The sequence below is a fragment of the Alnus glutinosa genome, chromosome 8 (assembly GCF_958979055.1).
Source record: "Alnus glutinosa chromosome 8, dhAlnGlut1.1, whole genome shotgun sequence".
Taxonomy (NCBI): Eukaryota; Viridiplantae; Streptophyta; class Magnoliopsida; order Fagales; family Betulaceae; genus Alnus; species Alnus glutinosa.
In genome coordinates this window covers 4837076-4852679 of record NC_084893.1, presented here as the reverse complement: position 1 = coordinate 4852679, position 15604 = coordinate 4837076, and the positions used below count along the sequence as shown (strand labels likewise).

The 15604-nt window shown below is 38.5% G+C and overlaps 2 protein-coding genes across 5 annotated transcripts in view; both read right to left on the bottom strand.

Moving 5' to 3' along the window:
- The window catches only part of LOC133875412 (putative disease resistance RPP13-like protein 3), a 44270-nt gene extending 31580 nt beyond the window's left edge, over positions 1-12690 (bottom strand). The window contains exons 1-2 of one of the 4 annotated variants that reach the window (XM_062313541.1): positions 9582-12689; positions 9059-9365 (exon numbers count right to left, since the gene is read on the bottom strand). In XM_062313541.1, the coding sequence (XP_062169525.1) occupies positions 9637-12237 (2601 nt within the window). In that variant the 5' untranslated portion in view covers positions 12238-12689 and the 3' untranslated portion in view covers positions 9059-9365; positions 9582-9636. Of the gene's footprint in view, positions 1-9058; positions 9366-9581 lie in introns of those variants that run through there. The other 3 variants (XM_062313543.1, XM_062313544.1, XM_062313542.1) reach the window with 3 other exon arrangements.
- On the bottom strand, positions 282-3553 carry LOC133875411 (uncharacterized). The gene is made up of 2 exons (XM_062313539.1): positions 2214-3553; positions 282-1946 (listed from the first exon to the last, which is right to left on the bottom strand). The coding sequence occupies exons 1-2, from the start codon at positions 3534-3536 to the stop codon at positions 327-329; spliced, it is 2943 nt and encodes a 980-aa protein (XP_062169523.1). The 5' UTR covers positions 3537-3553; the 3' UTR covers positions 282-326.
- Positions 12691-15604: the final 2914 nt, after the last annotated feature.

The window sequence follows — 15604 nt, the reverse complement described above, 5'->3', positions numbered from 1 at the left end:
AGCGAATCTGGAGCTAACACGTCACCAGACTGGAAATTATACCAACAGAGGGAGTCTTCAAGAGGTTGAAGAAGAAGATAAAGCTGTGAGCTTTATTTATTTATTTATTTATTATTTTTTGATTTAAATTTCTAATAAAATAACAAAGATATTATTTTAAACAAAAATGTCAACGTAGCACTAACGGTCTACAATAAATTTGGATGGTAAATTAATGGAGGGATCTATTTAGAATAATTGAAATCTAAGGCATCTAATTTTCAAAATTAAAAAGTTAAGAGTAATTTCAAATTTCACGTTTACTCAAAAATTTATAATAGAATTTCTCAATTTTTACACCATCCAAGTAATCTTACATCCCTCTTAAACTCCACAAATGTCCGGTTGATCTCCTCGCCCAGGTCCCAAAGCACTCCTACCGCCTCATTGATCACGAATTCATCAGTAACCATTGCTTCCAAGTCATGCAATGCGTCTGCCATCACATCATACATGTCTAATAATCTTAACAGCTTCTGAGGCGACCTTCTCCCGAACGCAACCGCCTCGCCGAAGCTCAACAGCTGCATCACGCAGCCTTTCACAATCTCGTTGAAGCAAATCTCCTTGATGCCGTCGGCATAATGGAAAATATGATCGCAGAGTCTTTTCTCACGGCTGACAATATCCCTAACAATCTTAACGGCCTGAGTCCATTTCCTCATCTTCCCTTCCAAGGAATCCCACTCAATATTCTTCTGACCCTCTTCAATACTAAGTTTGTTAATCCCTAGCTTTGCAAGACGCTGACCTAGAGCGCCACGTTGGACGCTACTATAGGCCTGAACGAACTCCTTTTCGTAGCCAGAGCGAAGCATCCGGTCCGCAAGTTCTTTCAATTCACCAACCGCTTTTGCATTGATCAAATCGACCGAAACGTCGTCGCCTATTCTCGCACTGGACTGCGTGGAGCTACTGATCATACTTCTCGCACTGATCTGCGTGGAGCTACTGATCATACTGTTCTCAAAGATGAAGCTCTCGAAGTTATCACCTAAAACCTCCCCAAGATCCTTATCTTTCCCTTTCTGTACTACATACAGAAAATTATTCATCACATACCGCGTCAGTGGGTGAATGTCACCGCTTTGCATCGGGATCTTCGATGTGTCACTCTGCACCGCATTCTTAAACTCCACATCCACAAATGTCCCTCTGGCCGCCTCGACCAGTCCGCCAAGCACTCCTTTCGCCTTATTGATCACGAATTCATCAGTAACCATTGCTTCCAAGTCAGGCAATGCGTCTGCCATCACATTTTGCATGTCTAATATCCTGAACAGGTTCTCAGGCAACCTTCCGATCCCTATCGCAACTGCCTCGCCTAAGTTCAACAGCTGCATCACGAAGCCTTTCACGGTCTCGTTGAAGCAAATCTCCTTGATGCCGTCGGCATCATGGAAAATATGATCGCAGAGGCTTTTCTCACGGCTGACAAAAACACTAACATTCTTAACGGCCTCAATCCATATCCTCATCTTCCCTTCCAAGGAATCCCGCCCAATATTCATCTGACCCTCTTCAATACTAAGTTTGTCAATCCCTAGCATTGCAAGACGCTCATCTAGAGCGTCACGGGGGACACTACTATAGGCCTGAACGAACTCCTTTTCGTAGCCAGAGCGAAGCATCCGGTCCGCAATTTCTTTCAATTCACCAACCGCTTTTGCATTGATCAAATCGACCGAAACGTCGTCGCCTATTCTCGCACTGGACTGCGTGGACCTACTGATCATACTGCTGATCGCACTGATCTGCGTCGACCAACTGATCATACTGTTCTCAACGATTTCGAAGAACGAGAGCCTGGTCTGGCGGATCAACTCGCAGAGGTGCTTGGCATCTTGCGGGACCATGTTCCGGATCATAATGTGGCGGACCTCGTCCGTGGACCCTGTCGTTGTCTCCTACGAAAACAAAAACAGTAAAAACAATAATTATGAAATAGCAGTTTTCGTCGAACTTTGTACAATTAAAAAAAGCAAATTTACTTTTAATAAAATTTCTTCTAACTTTGTACAATTAAAAAAATTATGTCCATCTTATATGGAAAGAGACACGTAAAATCTTATTAATTAGGAAAAGCGTTGTTAACAAGTGTGGTTATATTCTACTCAAAAAAAAAAAAAAAAAAAAAAAGTGTGGCTATATTAGTGTACACGAAAACAACGTACCATCTCTTTAGCAAATCTGACGTTTGAATCGTTGTTAGGAGGATAGATCAATAGCTTGAATCCAACATTCATCTGTAATTTCTGAAGCATCAATGCAGACTCTGAGGTGCTCCACAATACTTCTACATTTTGCAAAACAGTCAAACTCTGTAGTTGTGAAGGGAGCATGACCAACTCCATGCATTGTTTAATAACCAAATGCTTGAGGCATGGCATTGCGCCTCTTCTCTGTTTCCATTTTTTCATTCTCAAATTTTCTAATTTAAGGACTTGGAGTCGAGGAAATGAACCTCCAAAGACGTAGAACTTACTGGAAAGCAAACAACTTCGTAGTTTCAGTATCTTAAGATTGAGAAGTTTTCCCAGCACTTTCATGTCTCGACGGACTTTTAAGCGCACATGTCGTAGGGTTATCTTGGTGATTGCCGGTGGAAATGAAACCGGCAGACTAGGACGTTCTAAGCAATTTATAATTTTTAATGTTTGAAGATGACTCAAATCGTTGAGGCATTTCAAAACATCAATTACTTCGCTGATGTTCTCGTCGGAAGCAAACCATATTCCTAATTTTGTTAGATTAGGGATCCTACCAGAGGCAATGGGAGAAACAGTTTGTAGGTTTAGTGATACAGTGGAGAATACTTGAAGATGCTTCAAAGCTGTATCGTTTGGGTCTAAATGGTTAGGTAAACTCACCGGCCCAGACATATACAAATTTCTTAAACGTCCAAGCTTCCATATTCCTTTGGGCAAACAATTCAGAAAAGTCCCTCTAAAATCAAGTGTTTCTAGATTTATAAGGTTGCCAATGGAAGCTGGAATAGCTTTCAGTGCATCAGATTCTATACCCAAGTACCTCAAATGGAACAAATCTTCTATACTTGTGGGAATCGAGTAGAGATCTACACACCCGAAACTAAGCATTCGAACCAACTTGAAGTTGTCCAGGACCCATTTCCAGTGGTTTGGATCAAAGTCATATGTATGTTGGCCAAGAAACAACAAAGAACGGGAAGGGTGAGAGGGATTTGAATGAATATATAGATCAATGCTACCCTGAATGGAAAGTCTGCGAGATTGGTTCGCGGATAAAAGGTTAACATCTGTACTAACCTCAAGAAACTTCTCGTCTGCACTCTCTGATGTGCAGAGATCTCGCAAATGATAATGAATACGGCATGTCTTTACCCCTCCATCTGTCCTCCTGCTAGCTACTTGGATCAAGTCTCGATTTATGAGCTCGTCCAAGTACTCTTCAGCAACATTCTCTGGGACCCTATGGCCAGTGTGTTGTATGAATCCCTCTGCAACCCACAGGTGCATCAACAGCCTTACAGGGATCTCAAAGCCTTATGGGTATGCACCAAAATACAAAAAACAAGGTTTCAAGCGCCAAGGTAGAAGGGTGTAGGCCAAGGCGAGTATGTCTTTGCATATTGTATTAGCCTCGGTAAGGTGCCAATTTACATTGCCAATCAATTTGGACCATGCTCGGGGTGTCTTTGCTCTGTTTGCTAAAAGGCCCCCTAATACCACGATGGAAAGTGGTAAGCCACAACAATCTTCTGCAATTTTTCTCCCCAGAGTTTCCAACTCAGGAGGACATTTTTCTCCTCCGAACACCTTCTTACTAAAGAGTTCCCAACTTTCATCTTTGTTAAGAAATCGGAGAAAGTAGGGAGGAGTAAGGGTTGCATGTAAGTCTACTTGGCTGGTGATCAATATTCTGCTTCCGTTGGAGTTATCCGGAAAAGCAGATCTTACCTCATCCCAGACTTCCGTTCTCCATATGTCGTCCATTACTATAAGGTACCTCTTCCCTTGCAAGCATCTGAATAGCTTATTTTTTAGTTCACCCTCACTCAAGTATTTGAACAGCTTCTTCCTTGTCAACTCATCTGATATTGGCATCACAGACTTCAAAATTTCAAGCAACACTTCTCTGGTTCCAACATTTTGAGAAATACACACCCACGCACGGTAATTAAAGTTACTTTTGATGCCAATATTATTGTAGATTTTCCTGGCAAGAGTGGTCTTCCCTGACCCACCCATACCAATGATTGAAATGATATCAAGACGTGGATTCCCTTCATCAACGAGCTGCTCCATCAATTTAGTTGAGTTATCAACGAAGCCCACCATGTCATCTTCCTCGACTTCTCTTCTACGGTTGCGCAGTGCCTCCGTCGTTGTATGTACAATAGCTTGATAACTTTCAATGCCGTACTTTTCTACATCGTCGTAGATTTTTCTGATTTTTTTGTTGAGGACATTTAACTTCTGTGCAACATAGAGAAGCCTAAATGCGCGGTTACTCCGGGTCTTCTCGCTCCACACGTACGCTATGTCGAGGATGAATGTATCGATAACATCTTCAGCCTCGTAAGAAACGTCCCTGATTTGGCTAGCTAACTCCTTCACTATTTCATGCTCGTTCCGTTTCTCTTCGGAGTTCTTCAGGAAGATATTTGTCGGTCCGAGCTCCCTATGGATTAATTTGAGTTCATTTGCACCCGAGATAATTTTCAGACTCTGCTCCCCCATAGTTAAGTTGACTTCCTCCTCCATCCCACCGGAGAAATTTGCTTCTTGTGCGGGTATCCGAGGCAAGTACCTATGCTGGTCCAAGTTCTTTATTACCTCAGGCAAGTACTGTAGGAGGAAAGGAACAACAATGTCTGCCATTTTTGCTGATCTTCCCTCCCCTAAATCTCTTTGAAACTGACAAACGCGTGTTTATCCCTCTTGTTTGGGGAGGGAGAGGAAAGAGGGAAGGGAGGATGAAAGAAAACCGATCGGTTAAGTTGGGTCGGCGGTGGGCAGCGTTGGGTGTTCGGGGGGGGGGGGGGGGGAGGGAAGGTGGATATGGAGGGAGGACCGGAGGAGTTTAGGTGAAAAGATGAGTAATGATTCAATATCACCTAAAGATACAACTTTTTTCTTTTTGATTGAAATTAATTTTTTTTATATTAAGATGGGGGAGGGGGGAAAGTTAAACGTCCCCACTATCAATTCTCCTGGACAGGATTCAGTGGAGTTGTTGGAGCATCACTCTCCTCTTTCTTTATTTATGAGAATTGATAGAAAATAGATGTTTAACCGTTCCCTCTCACCCATTTTAATATTAAAAAAAAAAAAAAAGGATAGTGGGGGAGCTAAAATTTTAATTTAGAAGGGTCAAGATTAGAAAATAAACGTATGCAAAAATTGATTAAAAATACTAAATAATATAACTAACGAAATAAATAAACAATTAACAAAAAACTATTGTTTTTTTTTTTTTTTGAAGAGAACAAAAAACTATTGTTTAAAACATATAAATGTAACTTATAATTTATTTTGTCATGCCTAACATTAATTTATTCAGTTGTCATCGACGAGTCTTCATATTTTGAATTATGTTTAAAAAAAAAAAAAAATTGTTTAAAACATATAAATGTAACCTACAATTTATTTTATCACGCCTAGCATTTATTTATTAAATTGTCCTTGACAAAACTTACATATTTTGAAATCGCATAATTGCTACATGATTTCTTCATTACAGATAGTGTTGAATATATCAATCTCAATGTATGTAACCAGACAATCATTACTAATTACTAATTCTTCGTTCAGTTGAGTAAACGATTTTTAACAATATTTATTACTAAAGAAGACTCCTTTTCTTTTCTTTTATTATTATTATTATTATTATTTATATAGATACATGAAAAAAAATTACAAACAACAGCAAGCAAATTACAAGAGTCTAGGGCTGGGCAACCAAACAAAGAAAATCTAAGTACACGGAAACAATGCGTGATGAAGCAGGTCTATTGATTTTTGGCATGAATGCCAAAAAAATGAGCCACCAATTAAGGTGGTTGTAGATGTACTAAAAGTCCATAGGACCCTAACACAAATATTACAGAGATAAACATGGAGAACATAGATGATTAACAAAAAAGCTAAAAAATACAAAAAATGGAAAAACAAGCACAATATAGCGCCACCCAATCGGGAGTTGCTGGTGCTGGCATGTGTAGACCATGCGCTAGCATCGGGCGACCTCTCTCTGGTTGAGGATGTCGCAAGCAGCCTAGATCCGCCATCAATAGCAACAGGGGGAAGCTGGGGGGAGAAGGAGTCGTCACGTACCGACGAGTTCAAAACACCCACTGGCTCGTGCAAGACACACTCTATGGCAAGGAGGTCCAGACGATGAGCGGTTGGTGTCGGTGGAGGCGAAAAGCGTCGGGCAACACAACAAAGAGGCACATGACACGCCGAAGCTTGAGCTGGCTTGTAGATCTAAGTTCGAAAAATCGAATCCAAAAACCAATAAGAAACCAGCAGAAGATCAATGGGGGCTGCATTGAAGAGACGGGGAGCACAAAAAGCAAACAAGAAAAAAAAGATAACAAGTCTCCAAAGAGGCGGATAGGGCTAGGGAAAACCCTAGCTAGGTAGGGGCCTCATGGGAGGCGTGAACAAGGGGAAAGGGGAAGCTTTTGAGGGTGTAGGAAAGAGGGCAAAATCCTTAGAGAGAAGGCTCTTTCAACTGTAAATGTCGCAACTAGCAGAATCAATGATAATGTCACCAATGAATACAAAATATTCTATTATTTTATTTACTATATTCTAAATTTTTTTTTTTTTTTTCTAGCATCTAATTTTGTCAAGTGTTACATATATATATATATTGGCATGTCCACATAAAGGAAAGCAAATGGAGATTAGAATTATCGACCTTCACTTCATGGACGTTATTTCCAACCAATTGAACTATCTCTTGCGTTTACATATATTGATTATGCCGAGAGGAAACAACAAATAGGATTTCACACTTAGAGGAAAAATCGACTTTGGTGGCAATGGAATCTAAGTGATACACGGCACTTTGACATCTATAATTAATGTTGATTTCACCAAAAAAAAAAAAAAAAAAAAGGAAAGAAAAAAAGAGCCGTTCTTTGCTTATATTTTGTTAGTACTCACACATTTGCAACCATAAAATTCATTATCTGGTGCGTGTTGTCAAAGGTAGTCTGGAACAGAAAAATTGTAACTTCTTCTTTAACCTAAAAAGAGTAGAAGGCTGAAACTGTAACTTCAAAAAAAAATCAAGACGTCCGCGCCGTGTGAATCATTTGCCCCCGATGTTTGATGATATTATAAATTTAGACAAGTCTTTTACTGCAATGAAATACTAGCAAGCGTCAACAAGTTGTACTACGTAGCGTGCAGCACTATTCTTCGATACTTGAACATTAAATGGAAGCAGAAACAGTGTTGTAGTTTATTGAAAATTCATTAAAATTAGCATTTCAATGTTTTTATGAGGAACTGATAAGTTTTGAATATTTATATTGAAGACCCTTCATTTACATTTGTTAATTTTAATGTGTTGTAAATATAATATTTTATTATATTTTTGTGTTTTATCTTATTTTTAAGTCCTAATAAAAAATACTAGTAAAATCATTAAAACTAGGCTTAGAAACGCAGACATCTTGATATTTTAATGTGTGGCTGGAATCTGAAGTTGAAATTCAAATGATGACATGTACGTGGATATTTTGGAAGCTTTTGTGCGGCTGTAACACAAAGATCCAACTTAGGCATTGTTTGAAAACCCCATTTCTCTCTTTCAATTTTTTCTTCTTTTCTCGGGCCTACTCAATAGTCCTTGTCAAAAAAAATCTGGACAACTTTTGCCTACTCAAAGAAAAGTTGGATGCGCAAGTAAAGGGGTAAAAAATATTCAAATTTTTTCTAGTAAGGTTTGTTGAGTGGACAATTTCTCGGGCCCACTCAATAGTCCTTGCCAGAAAAAATCTAGACAATTTTGCTCACTCAAAGAAAAGTTGGATGCACAAGTAAAGGGGAAAAAAATGTTCAAATTTTTTTTTAGTAAGGTTTGTTGAGTGGGCCTGGAAAAGGAGAAAAAAGGTAGAAAAAATTGGGGGAGGGGGAAGGTTGTTTTCAAACAAGGCCTTAAAGAAATTTCAATTTTCAGCCGACTAGCTTGAAGAAGGCGTCCCACTTGATGATTTAAAGCTCTCATATGTTCTATGTCAAGGATCACGTACGTCATAGCCCATGAAATCAAGATGCCACATTATTTTGTGTGGCTCAAAAGAATGTCATCATTACTTATAAATTGTGTGGCTGAAATTGCACCTCCATCCCTTGATATTTCATGCTTTTGTTTTGGAGCTTATCTTCCAAAGAGCATCTGTCGCTTTAGTCTATTTTTCAGTTAGTTTTAGTTTTATTTCTTGCTTCCTTAATTTGTGATATATTTTTCACAGAGCTTTTAATTTTAGTTTCCTTTAATGCAACTTTTGAAGAAGATTTTTCAGAGAGTTTTGTATTTGATTGTCTTTTGAATAAATTCAGTTTTTATTTATTGCATCTCTTTAATTTAGTTATTTCTTCAATAATTTTAGTTTTATTTTTCAGAAAAAATTAGCCTTTGTTTTATTTCATTTTCAAGTCTATTTCCATTCCTAATTTCATTTCATTATGTGTAACTAATCCCTTCTAAGAGTTTTGATCAAATCTTTTCCAAATACTATGATTTATTCTTAATGTTCTTAAAGTTTTTAAAATATGTATGATGATCGTGTAGTCTCGATGATTTTAAACTATTTTGATTTTAATCTTGTTTTTAAAATTGCAAAACTGTTTTGTTATCGATTTTCAAGTTATAGTTATTCATAAAAAAGTGTTTTCTTGTCTATAAAATTTCTTAGATTTTTGAGTATAGCTGACGATTACTATTTTTGTGACCGAAAAAACGATGTCTATAAAATGATACCGTACGTTGTGAGTGGTATATAAATATAAAATCCACCAACGCATCGAACCCTTTCAATTACCCAAAGAGGATTAATTCCTTACATGATAGTCCTGCTTCAATAATTAATCACCAACAACAAAGTACGCCAAACCACAAAATGTGGGAGGAGAATACAAAATGAGAAGCACCAGCCATTGAGGAAGCAAACCAGGATTGGAAAACAGTAATTGAACGTGGAGAGCCAATTGCCGGCCGGTTCATGCTTGAACCTGATAACATCGATCAATTATTGAACGGGGAAAGCCTTGCAACAATCAACATCAGTACTAGAAAGGAACGCCATTTTCATTTCCAAAGAATTTCTGTAATCATATAATTAAAAATTAATGTAGAATAGACAAAGCAAGAACAATTAATTGGTAACTTTATCAGCATAATTTTGACTATTTTATTTGTTTGCAAAAGGAAAATGAAAAAAAAAAAAAAAAAAAAACCCTACATTTGGGCACTACAAACGTCAAGTGTGATTAATTAACTCGATCAAAATCAAAAGAACAAAAAGTAGAGAAAGTATTTACCAGCTTGCTAGCTCTTTGATGAAGTCATCGGACCGGAGATCAATACGCGCGCGTTTCATTGATAAAAGTTGTCACCCGGAAGAGGATCGATCAATAGATTGAACCCAAGATTTCTCTGCGATTCCTGAAGCGTAATTACTGATCCTATGTTGCTCCATAACACCTCCACATCGCGCAAAGCACACAAACTCCAGAGTTCCGAAGGGAGGACGGTCAACTCAGTGCATCCTTTGATAACCAAATGCTTGAGGCATAAGAATGCGCCTCTCTCCTGTTTCCATTCTTTAATTCTCAAATTTTCTAATTTTAAGACTTCGAGTTGAGGGAAGGTTGAACCTTCAATGACTTGGAGGCAATTATTAGAAACCAAGCATCTTTGTAGTTTCAGTATCAGAAGATTGGGAAGTTCTCCCAGCACTTTCATGCCGCCACTGACTTCAAAGCACACTTGTCGCAAAGTTATTTTGGTGATTTTCGGCGGATATGAAATCAGAAAACCAGGGCGCTCTGAACAATTTATAATTTTCAATGTTTGAAGATGAGGCAAGTGGATGAGGCTTTTCAAAACATCTACTACTTGGCTGTTGCTCTCGTTAGACGCAAACCATATTCCTAATTTCCTTATTTGAGCAAGCTTGGCCTCGACAATTAGACGTACATTTTGTGGGGTAAGGGATACAGTAGAAAGGACTTGAAGGCTCCACAGAGCTTTAACTTCTGGGTCCAAATCCTCAGGAAAACTCACTGCCCCAGACATATACAAATTCTTTAAGCGTCGCATTTTCCATATCCCTTTTGGCAAACGATTCAGAAAAGTACCTCTCATGTCAAGCGTTTCTAGATTCGTAAGGTTGCAAATGGAAGGTGGAATAACTTTTAATGTATCGGATTTTATACCCATGTACCTCAAATGGATCAATCTTTCTATGCTTCTGGGAATGGAGATATTTACATGTCCGAAATTAAGCACCCGAACTAACTTGAAGTTTTCGTGGACCCATGACCAGTGGTTTGGATCAAAATCATTTGTATCTTGGCCAAGAAACAACAAAGAACGGGTAAATGTAGGGTGAGAGGGGTTTGAAGAAATATATGGATCAATGCTACCTTGGATGGAAAGTCTGCGGGATTTGTTCGAAGATAAATGGTTAATTTCTGTACGGATATCGAGAAACTTTTCTTCTACACTTTGTGATATGCAGAGATCTCGTAAAAGATCATGGATACGACACGTCTTTACTGATCTTCTGTCTGTCCTCTTGCTAGCCACCTGGATCAAGCTTCGATCAATGAGCTGCTCCAAGTAGTCTTCAGCAACATCTTCTAGGTGATCTATATTGTGAGTGTGCTGTATGAAACCCTCGGCTACCCATAGATTAATCAATTGCCTTACAGGAATCTCTAAGTCTTCTGGGTATGCACCAAGATACAAAAAGCAAGGTTTCAAGTGCCGGGGCAAGTAGGTGTAGCTCAAGGCTAGTATGTCTTTGCATTGTGTAAGATAGCGATTTACTCGAACAAATTTTGACCATGTTAGCAATTCTTGCTTTTCGTTTGCTAAAAGGCCCCCTAATACCACAATTGAAAGTGGTAAGCCACAACAGCCTTGTGCTAGCTGTCTCGCCAGAGGCTCTAACTCGGGACGACATTCTCCTCCTCGAAATACCTTCTTATGAAAGAGTTTCCAGCTTTCATCTTTATTGAGAAATGGGAGAATGTAGGGAGGAGTATGGCTTGCTTTTGAAGTCACAGCTTTGTTACGACTGGTAATCAATATTCTACTTCCATTAGAGTTATTAGGAAATACAGATCTTACCTCATCCCAGAAATCAGTTTTCCAGATGTCGTCCATGACTACCAGGTAACTCTCCTCGCTCAAGTATTTGGACAGCGTCTCTTTTAACTCACCCTCCCCCATGCCTTCGACCTTCCTTCTCAACTCATCTGATATTGGCATCTCCTTTAAAATTTTAAACAACAGCTCTCGAGTTTTGTCATGTTGAGATACATACACCCAAGCACGGCGGGGGAAGCGCCACCTGAAGTGAGTAGTGTTATAGATTTTCCTTGCAAGAGTTGTCTTCCCCAACCCACCCATGCCGATGATTGAAATGACATCAAGCTCTTCACCGTTTGCTTTAAAAAGCTTCTCCAATGCCATTAAGTTATTATTGAAGCCCACCACGTCATCTTCTTCGACTACTCTCCTACGTCTCTGCAGTGCCTCGGACTGATCTGCATCTACACTAGCTTCAGCTCTTTCACCGGCGTACTTTGTGCTATTGGCGAAGATTTTATTGATTTCTTTGTTGAGGCTTTCTATCGTCCTTGCTACATCGAGAAGCGTTTTTGCGTGCTCTGGCCCATAAATTATCTTTTTCAGCGGGTTCCTCCTCCTGTGTTTTGAGGTGTTGAGGATGAATGTGTCGATTACATCCTCAGCCTCGTAAGCCTTCTCCCTAATTTGCCCGATTACCACCTTCGATATGGCATGCTCCTTCGGCTTCCCCTCGGAAGGATCCAGGTAGTTATATATGAAACTGAGCTCCTCCTGAAGTGAACTGACTTCATCCTTCACTCCACCAAAGAGTCTTGCTTCCTCATCGATTAGCTGGACCAAGTAATGTACGACGGGAGTAAGTAGATCGGTGGCCATTTATGCTTTATCCTCCCACGGCCTCAAAGCATCTGAGCTCCTGATGAAGCGACTTGACTCGATCCTTAACTCCACCAAATTAAGGAGTTCGCTTCTTCTGCCAGTAGCTGGGAGAAGTGCTCTACTAGAAAATCACCAACAAAGTCGGCCATACTTGCTTATCTTCCCTCCCTTGAATCTTTTAAAAACTCAGAAACATGGTGATCGAGGGAGGGAGGATGTAAGTTGTTTATCCTTGGATTTTTTTTTTTTTTTTTTTTTTTTTTTTTTTTTTTTTTTTATTCTTTCTCTGTTCTTAGTTGAGGTGGTAGTTGTTAGGGAAGAAGGAAATTGAGAGGGAAAGAACGGTGGAAGAAGTAGACGCAGTTCAGAATACACGAATACGGCTGTTTTCGTTGAAGTGTTCTGAAGAGAGACTTGCTGGTTACTCGGGAAGAAAGAAAGAAAGAAAGACTAGTAGTTACTGGTTCTGGTTGTATGTCTTTGTCAACGTACGTGTCTTGGTTGGTGATTTTTTGAAGAGGAAAGCTAGAGCAGCTTTTGGTGCATTAGAATGATATATATATATATATATGTAATTTTTTTTATTAAAATATCATATTTTTATCATCTAAAAGAATAGAGATATAATTTTTTAATGACATTTATATTATTTTAAATGTATATTAAAAAAAACACTAAAAGATGCTCAAATATTATTTTTCTTCAATTTTTCTTGCTCTTGTCTCTTTGTTGACCGGAGAAATCATTACAAGTTTTTCTACGGTTGGTAAAGTGGGCCCATCTTACAAAAGTTTCTCACATGCCACATATTCTCTTTTCCTTAAGAGTGATGTTTGTTGTCCACAAATTCTTGTATTCATCTTTTTTTTATAAAAAAAAAAAAAGGAAAAAATGATACATGGACACTTTGTGTTCAATTCTTTGCTTAATACGTGAATCAGAAATGCTATCGTGTACGCTTATGGGTCTTAATATATGCTCGATCTAAATCAAGGTAATGTGAAAATAACATATTTTATTGTACATTTTTATCTCTCTCATATCCCATCAGTCTTACGTGTGAAAGAAGATTTGAAGGTACAATTTGTTCACGTAGGTCTCAGATTTTCTCGAGATTTGTCATTGACCTTTTTCTCTTTGCTACGGACCGCAAAATTAAAAAGATTTAAAAACTTTTTCTCTCTCTTGTCTTCTCACCGGACTCTGCTTACTCGCCGGAAAAGCTCTCTCTCTCTCGCCAGGAGAGACTTTATTCTTTTCTGGCAAGATGAACAGATAGAGAAGAGAGAGAGTCTCGATCTTTTGATTTTGATTTTTTTTATTTTTTACAAATAAAATAAGAAAACAAATGCTGTCTGGTTTGTTTTTGTTAACAGATAAAATAAAAGAAACAAAAATGCTGTACAAGTAAGACGGGTGGAATGAATAAGAGAGGGATAGAAGTCATACCATATCTCATCCGTGAACAGGTCAAAATTTGTTTGAAAAGTCAATTTCATATCAACTCATTCCCATTTTTTATCCAAAAATTGCTCAATTTTTGCTCTATCCTCACTTTTCGACATTAACAAACAGATTTTTTATTTTTATTTTTACTTTTCACAATAAAAAATTAAAATTTCTTTCATCTTTATTTCACCTAAACCGATTCTTGTTTTACTATTCCAATATATATATATAAAAGAAACTTCGCCAAATACGGACAGCATTTTCATATCAATTGGTTAACGAGTTTAGCTCTAATGCAGACCAAATTTAATCTCAAAAGAGACCAAAACACAAAATAGCATTTTTCATATAAAAAATTAAAATTATCAACTCTGCTGCCGGGGGGGGGGGGGAGGAGGCTCCACGTCTCCCCCTCCTGGTGTTAGTGTTACCCTGGCCGTTAGGGCATGGGATTTTGTATCCTAGCCTTTTGGCTGTAGGAGTTTTTGTTCCTCCCGGTGTTTGCATCGGTGGATAGGGCTGAGCATGGGGCGGGGGGGGCGGGGATGGGGATTTTTTGACCCCACCCCGCAGAGGTGCGGGTTCCCCAAAGTGAACCCGCACCCCGCAAAAAACCCCATGCACCCGCATGGGGCGGGTGTGGATGGGGCGGGGTTGCGGGGCGGGGATCCCCGCGGGTTTTTATTACTTTTTTTTTTTTTTTTGAATAGGGGTTTTTATTACTTACACCAGGCATACTTTCTAAATTTCTACGTAAACAAATGGTATGCTAGAAACACACTCCTTTTAACTTTTGAGGAAAAGCACTATACTGTTGAGATAACACTATAAATTATGTTTACCCTGCACAAAACAATCAACCAACATTTTCCATTTTGCATATGAGATTTGTCAAGATACTGATACATTGATACCTCTGATACTGTGTTTGGCAGCCATTCTGGTCCTGACCTTTTGGCTGCCAAACCGAGAACACAAGCTTCATGGATTCTTAAGTAATCCTCTTCTTTTGTTTTCAGTTTTTAGTGCAAAAAAAATTGAAAAAAAAAAAAAAAAGATTACAAAGCAAAAACATAATATTACAAATATTACACATAACTGCTAATTACGAATAGAAATTCAATCCCATAGATGAACAAATTACTGACAAAGCAAAGAACATAATATTACAAGATGAAGAAAACCCAAATATTAAATGTTCCAAAGCATCAAGCATCTCCCAATCGGATTGAATCTTCACTTCACTAATCCTCCTCAAGCAAAAGATTGATGTTCTTCAAATTGATTTCTACAAAGATTGGAACCGATAATTAGAAATTTAGAATATTTAAATAGCAAAATAAATTAAGAAGTGAATAATAGAAAGCTAAATGCCTAAAAGATTACCTGACTCGAGTTTATAACTTTCAGGATCTTCAACCATCTCTGTGTCATTACCAATGATGGGTTTTGATCTTAACCAGTTTTGTGTACACACCAATGCTTCAACCGTTATTGGAGCCAATGAACTTCGAAAAGGATCCAACACACGCCCTCCAATGCTAAATGCCGACTCTGAAGCAACTGTAGTAATGGGAATGGCCAACACAATACGTGCTATGTGGGATAGTACTAGGAATTTGGTTGAATTCACCTTCCACCAATTTAAAATATCGAAGTTCTCATTCGGTTTTTCAATCTCCTCCATCAAATACCGATCTAACTCCGATTTATATTGAACATCACTATTAGGAGTCATGAGGTTTTTGTACCTATTCATCAATGTATAGGTACGTTTCCCAGTTTCTCCCGAGGAACCTTGAGGAAGTGCACCACTATGTTCACCTTGAGAGTTTTCTCCAGTGTTGAAGTGATCAAACAATTTCTTAAGGTAGTTCTTCAATTTTAATATCATATCATTGCCTTGCTTAGTACC

What these genes read in the sequence shown, in the direction of transcription:
- LOC133875411 (XM_062313539.1), bottom strand. Translation starts at nt 3,536, where the DNA reads ATGCACCTGTGGGTTGCAGAGGGATTCATACAACACACTGGCCATAGG. An exon ending in TCAGATTTGCTAAAGAGATG is followed by an intron (nt 1,947 to 2,213) that starts GTACGTTGTTTT and finishes TTGTTTTCGTAG; the next exon opens with GAGACAACGACAGGGTCCAC.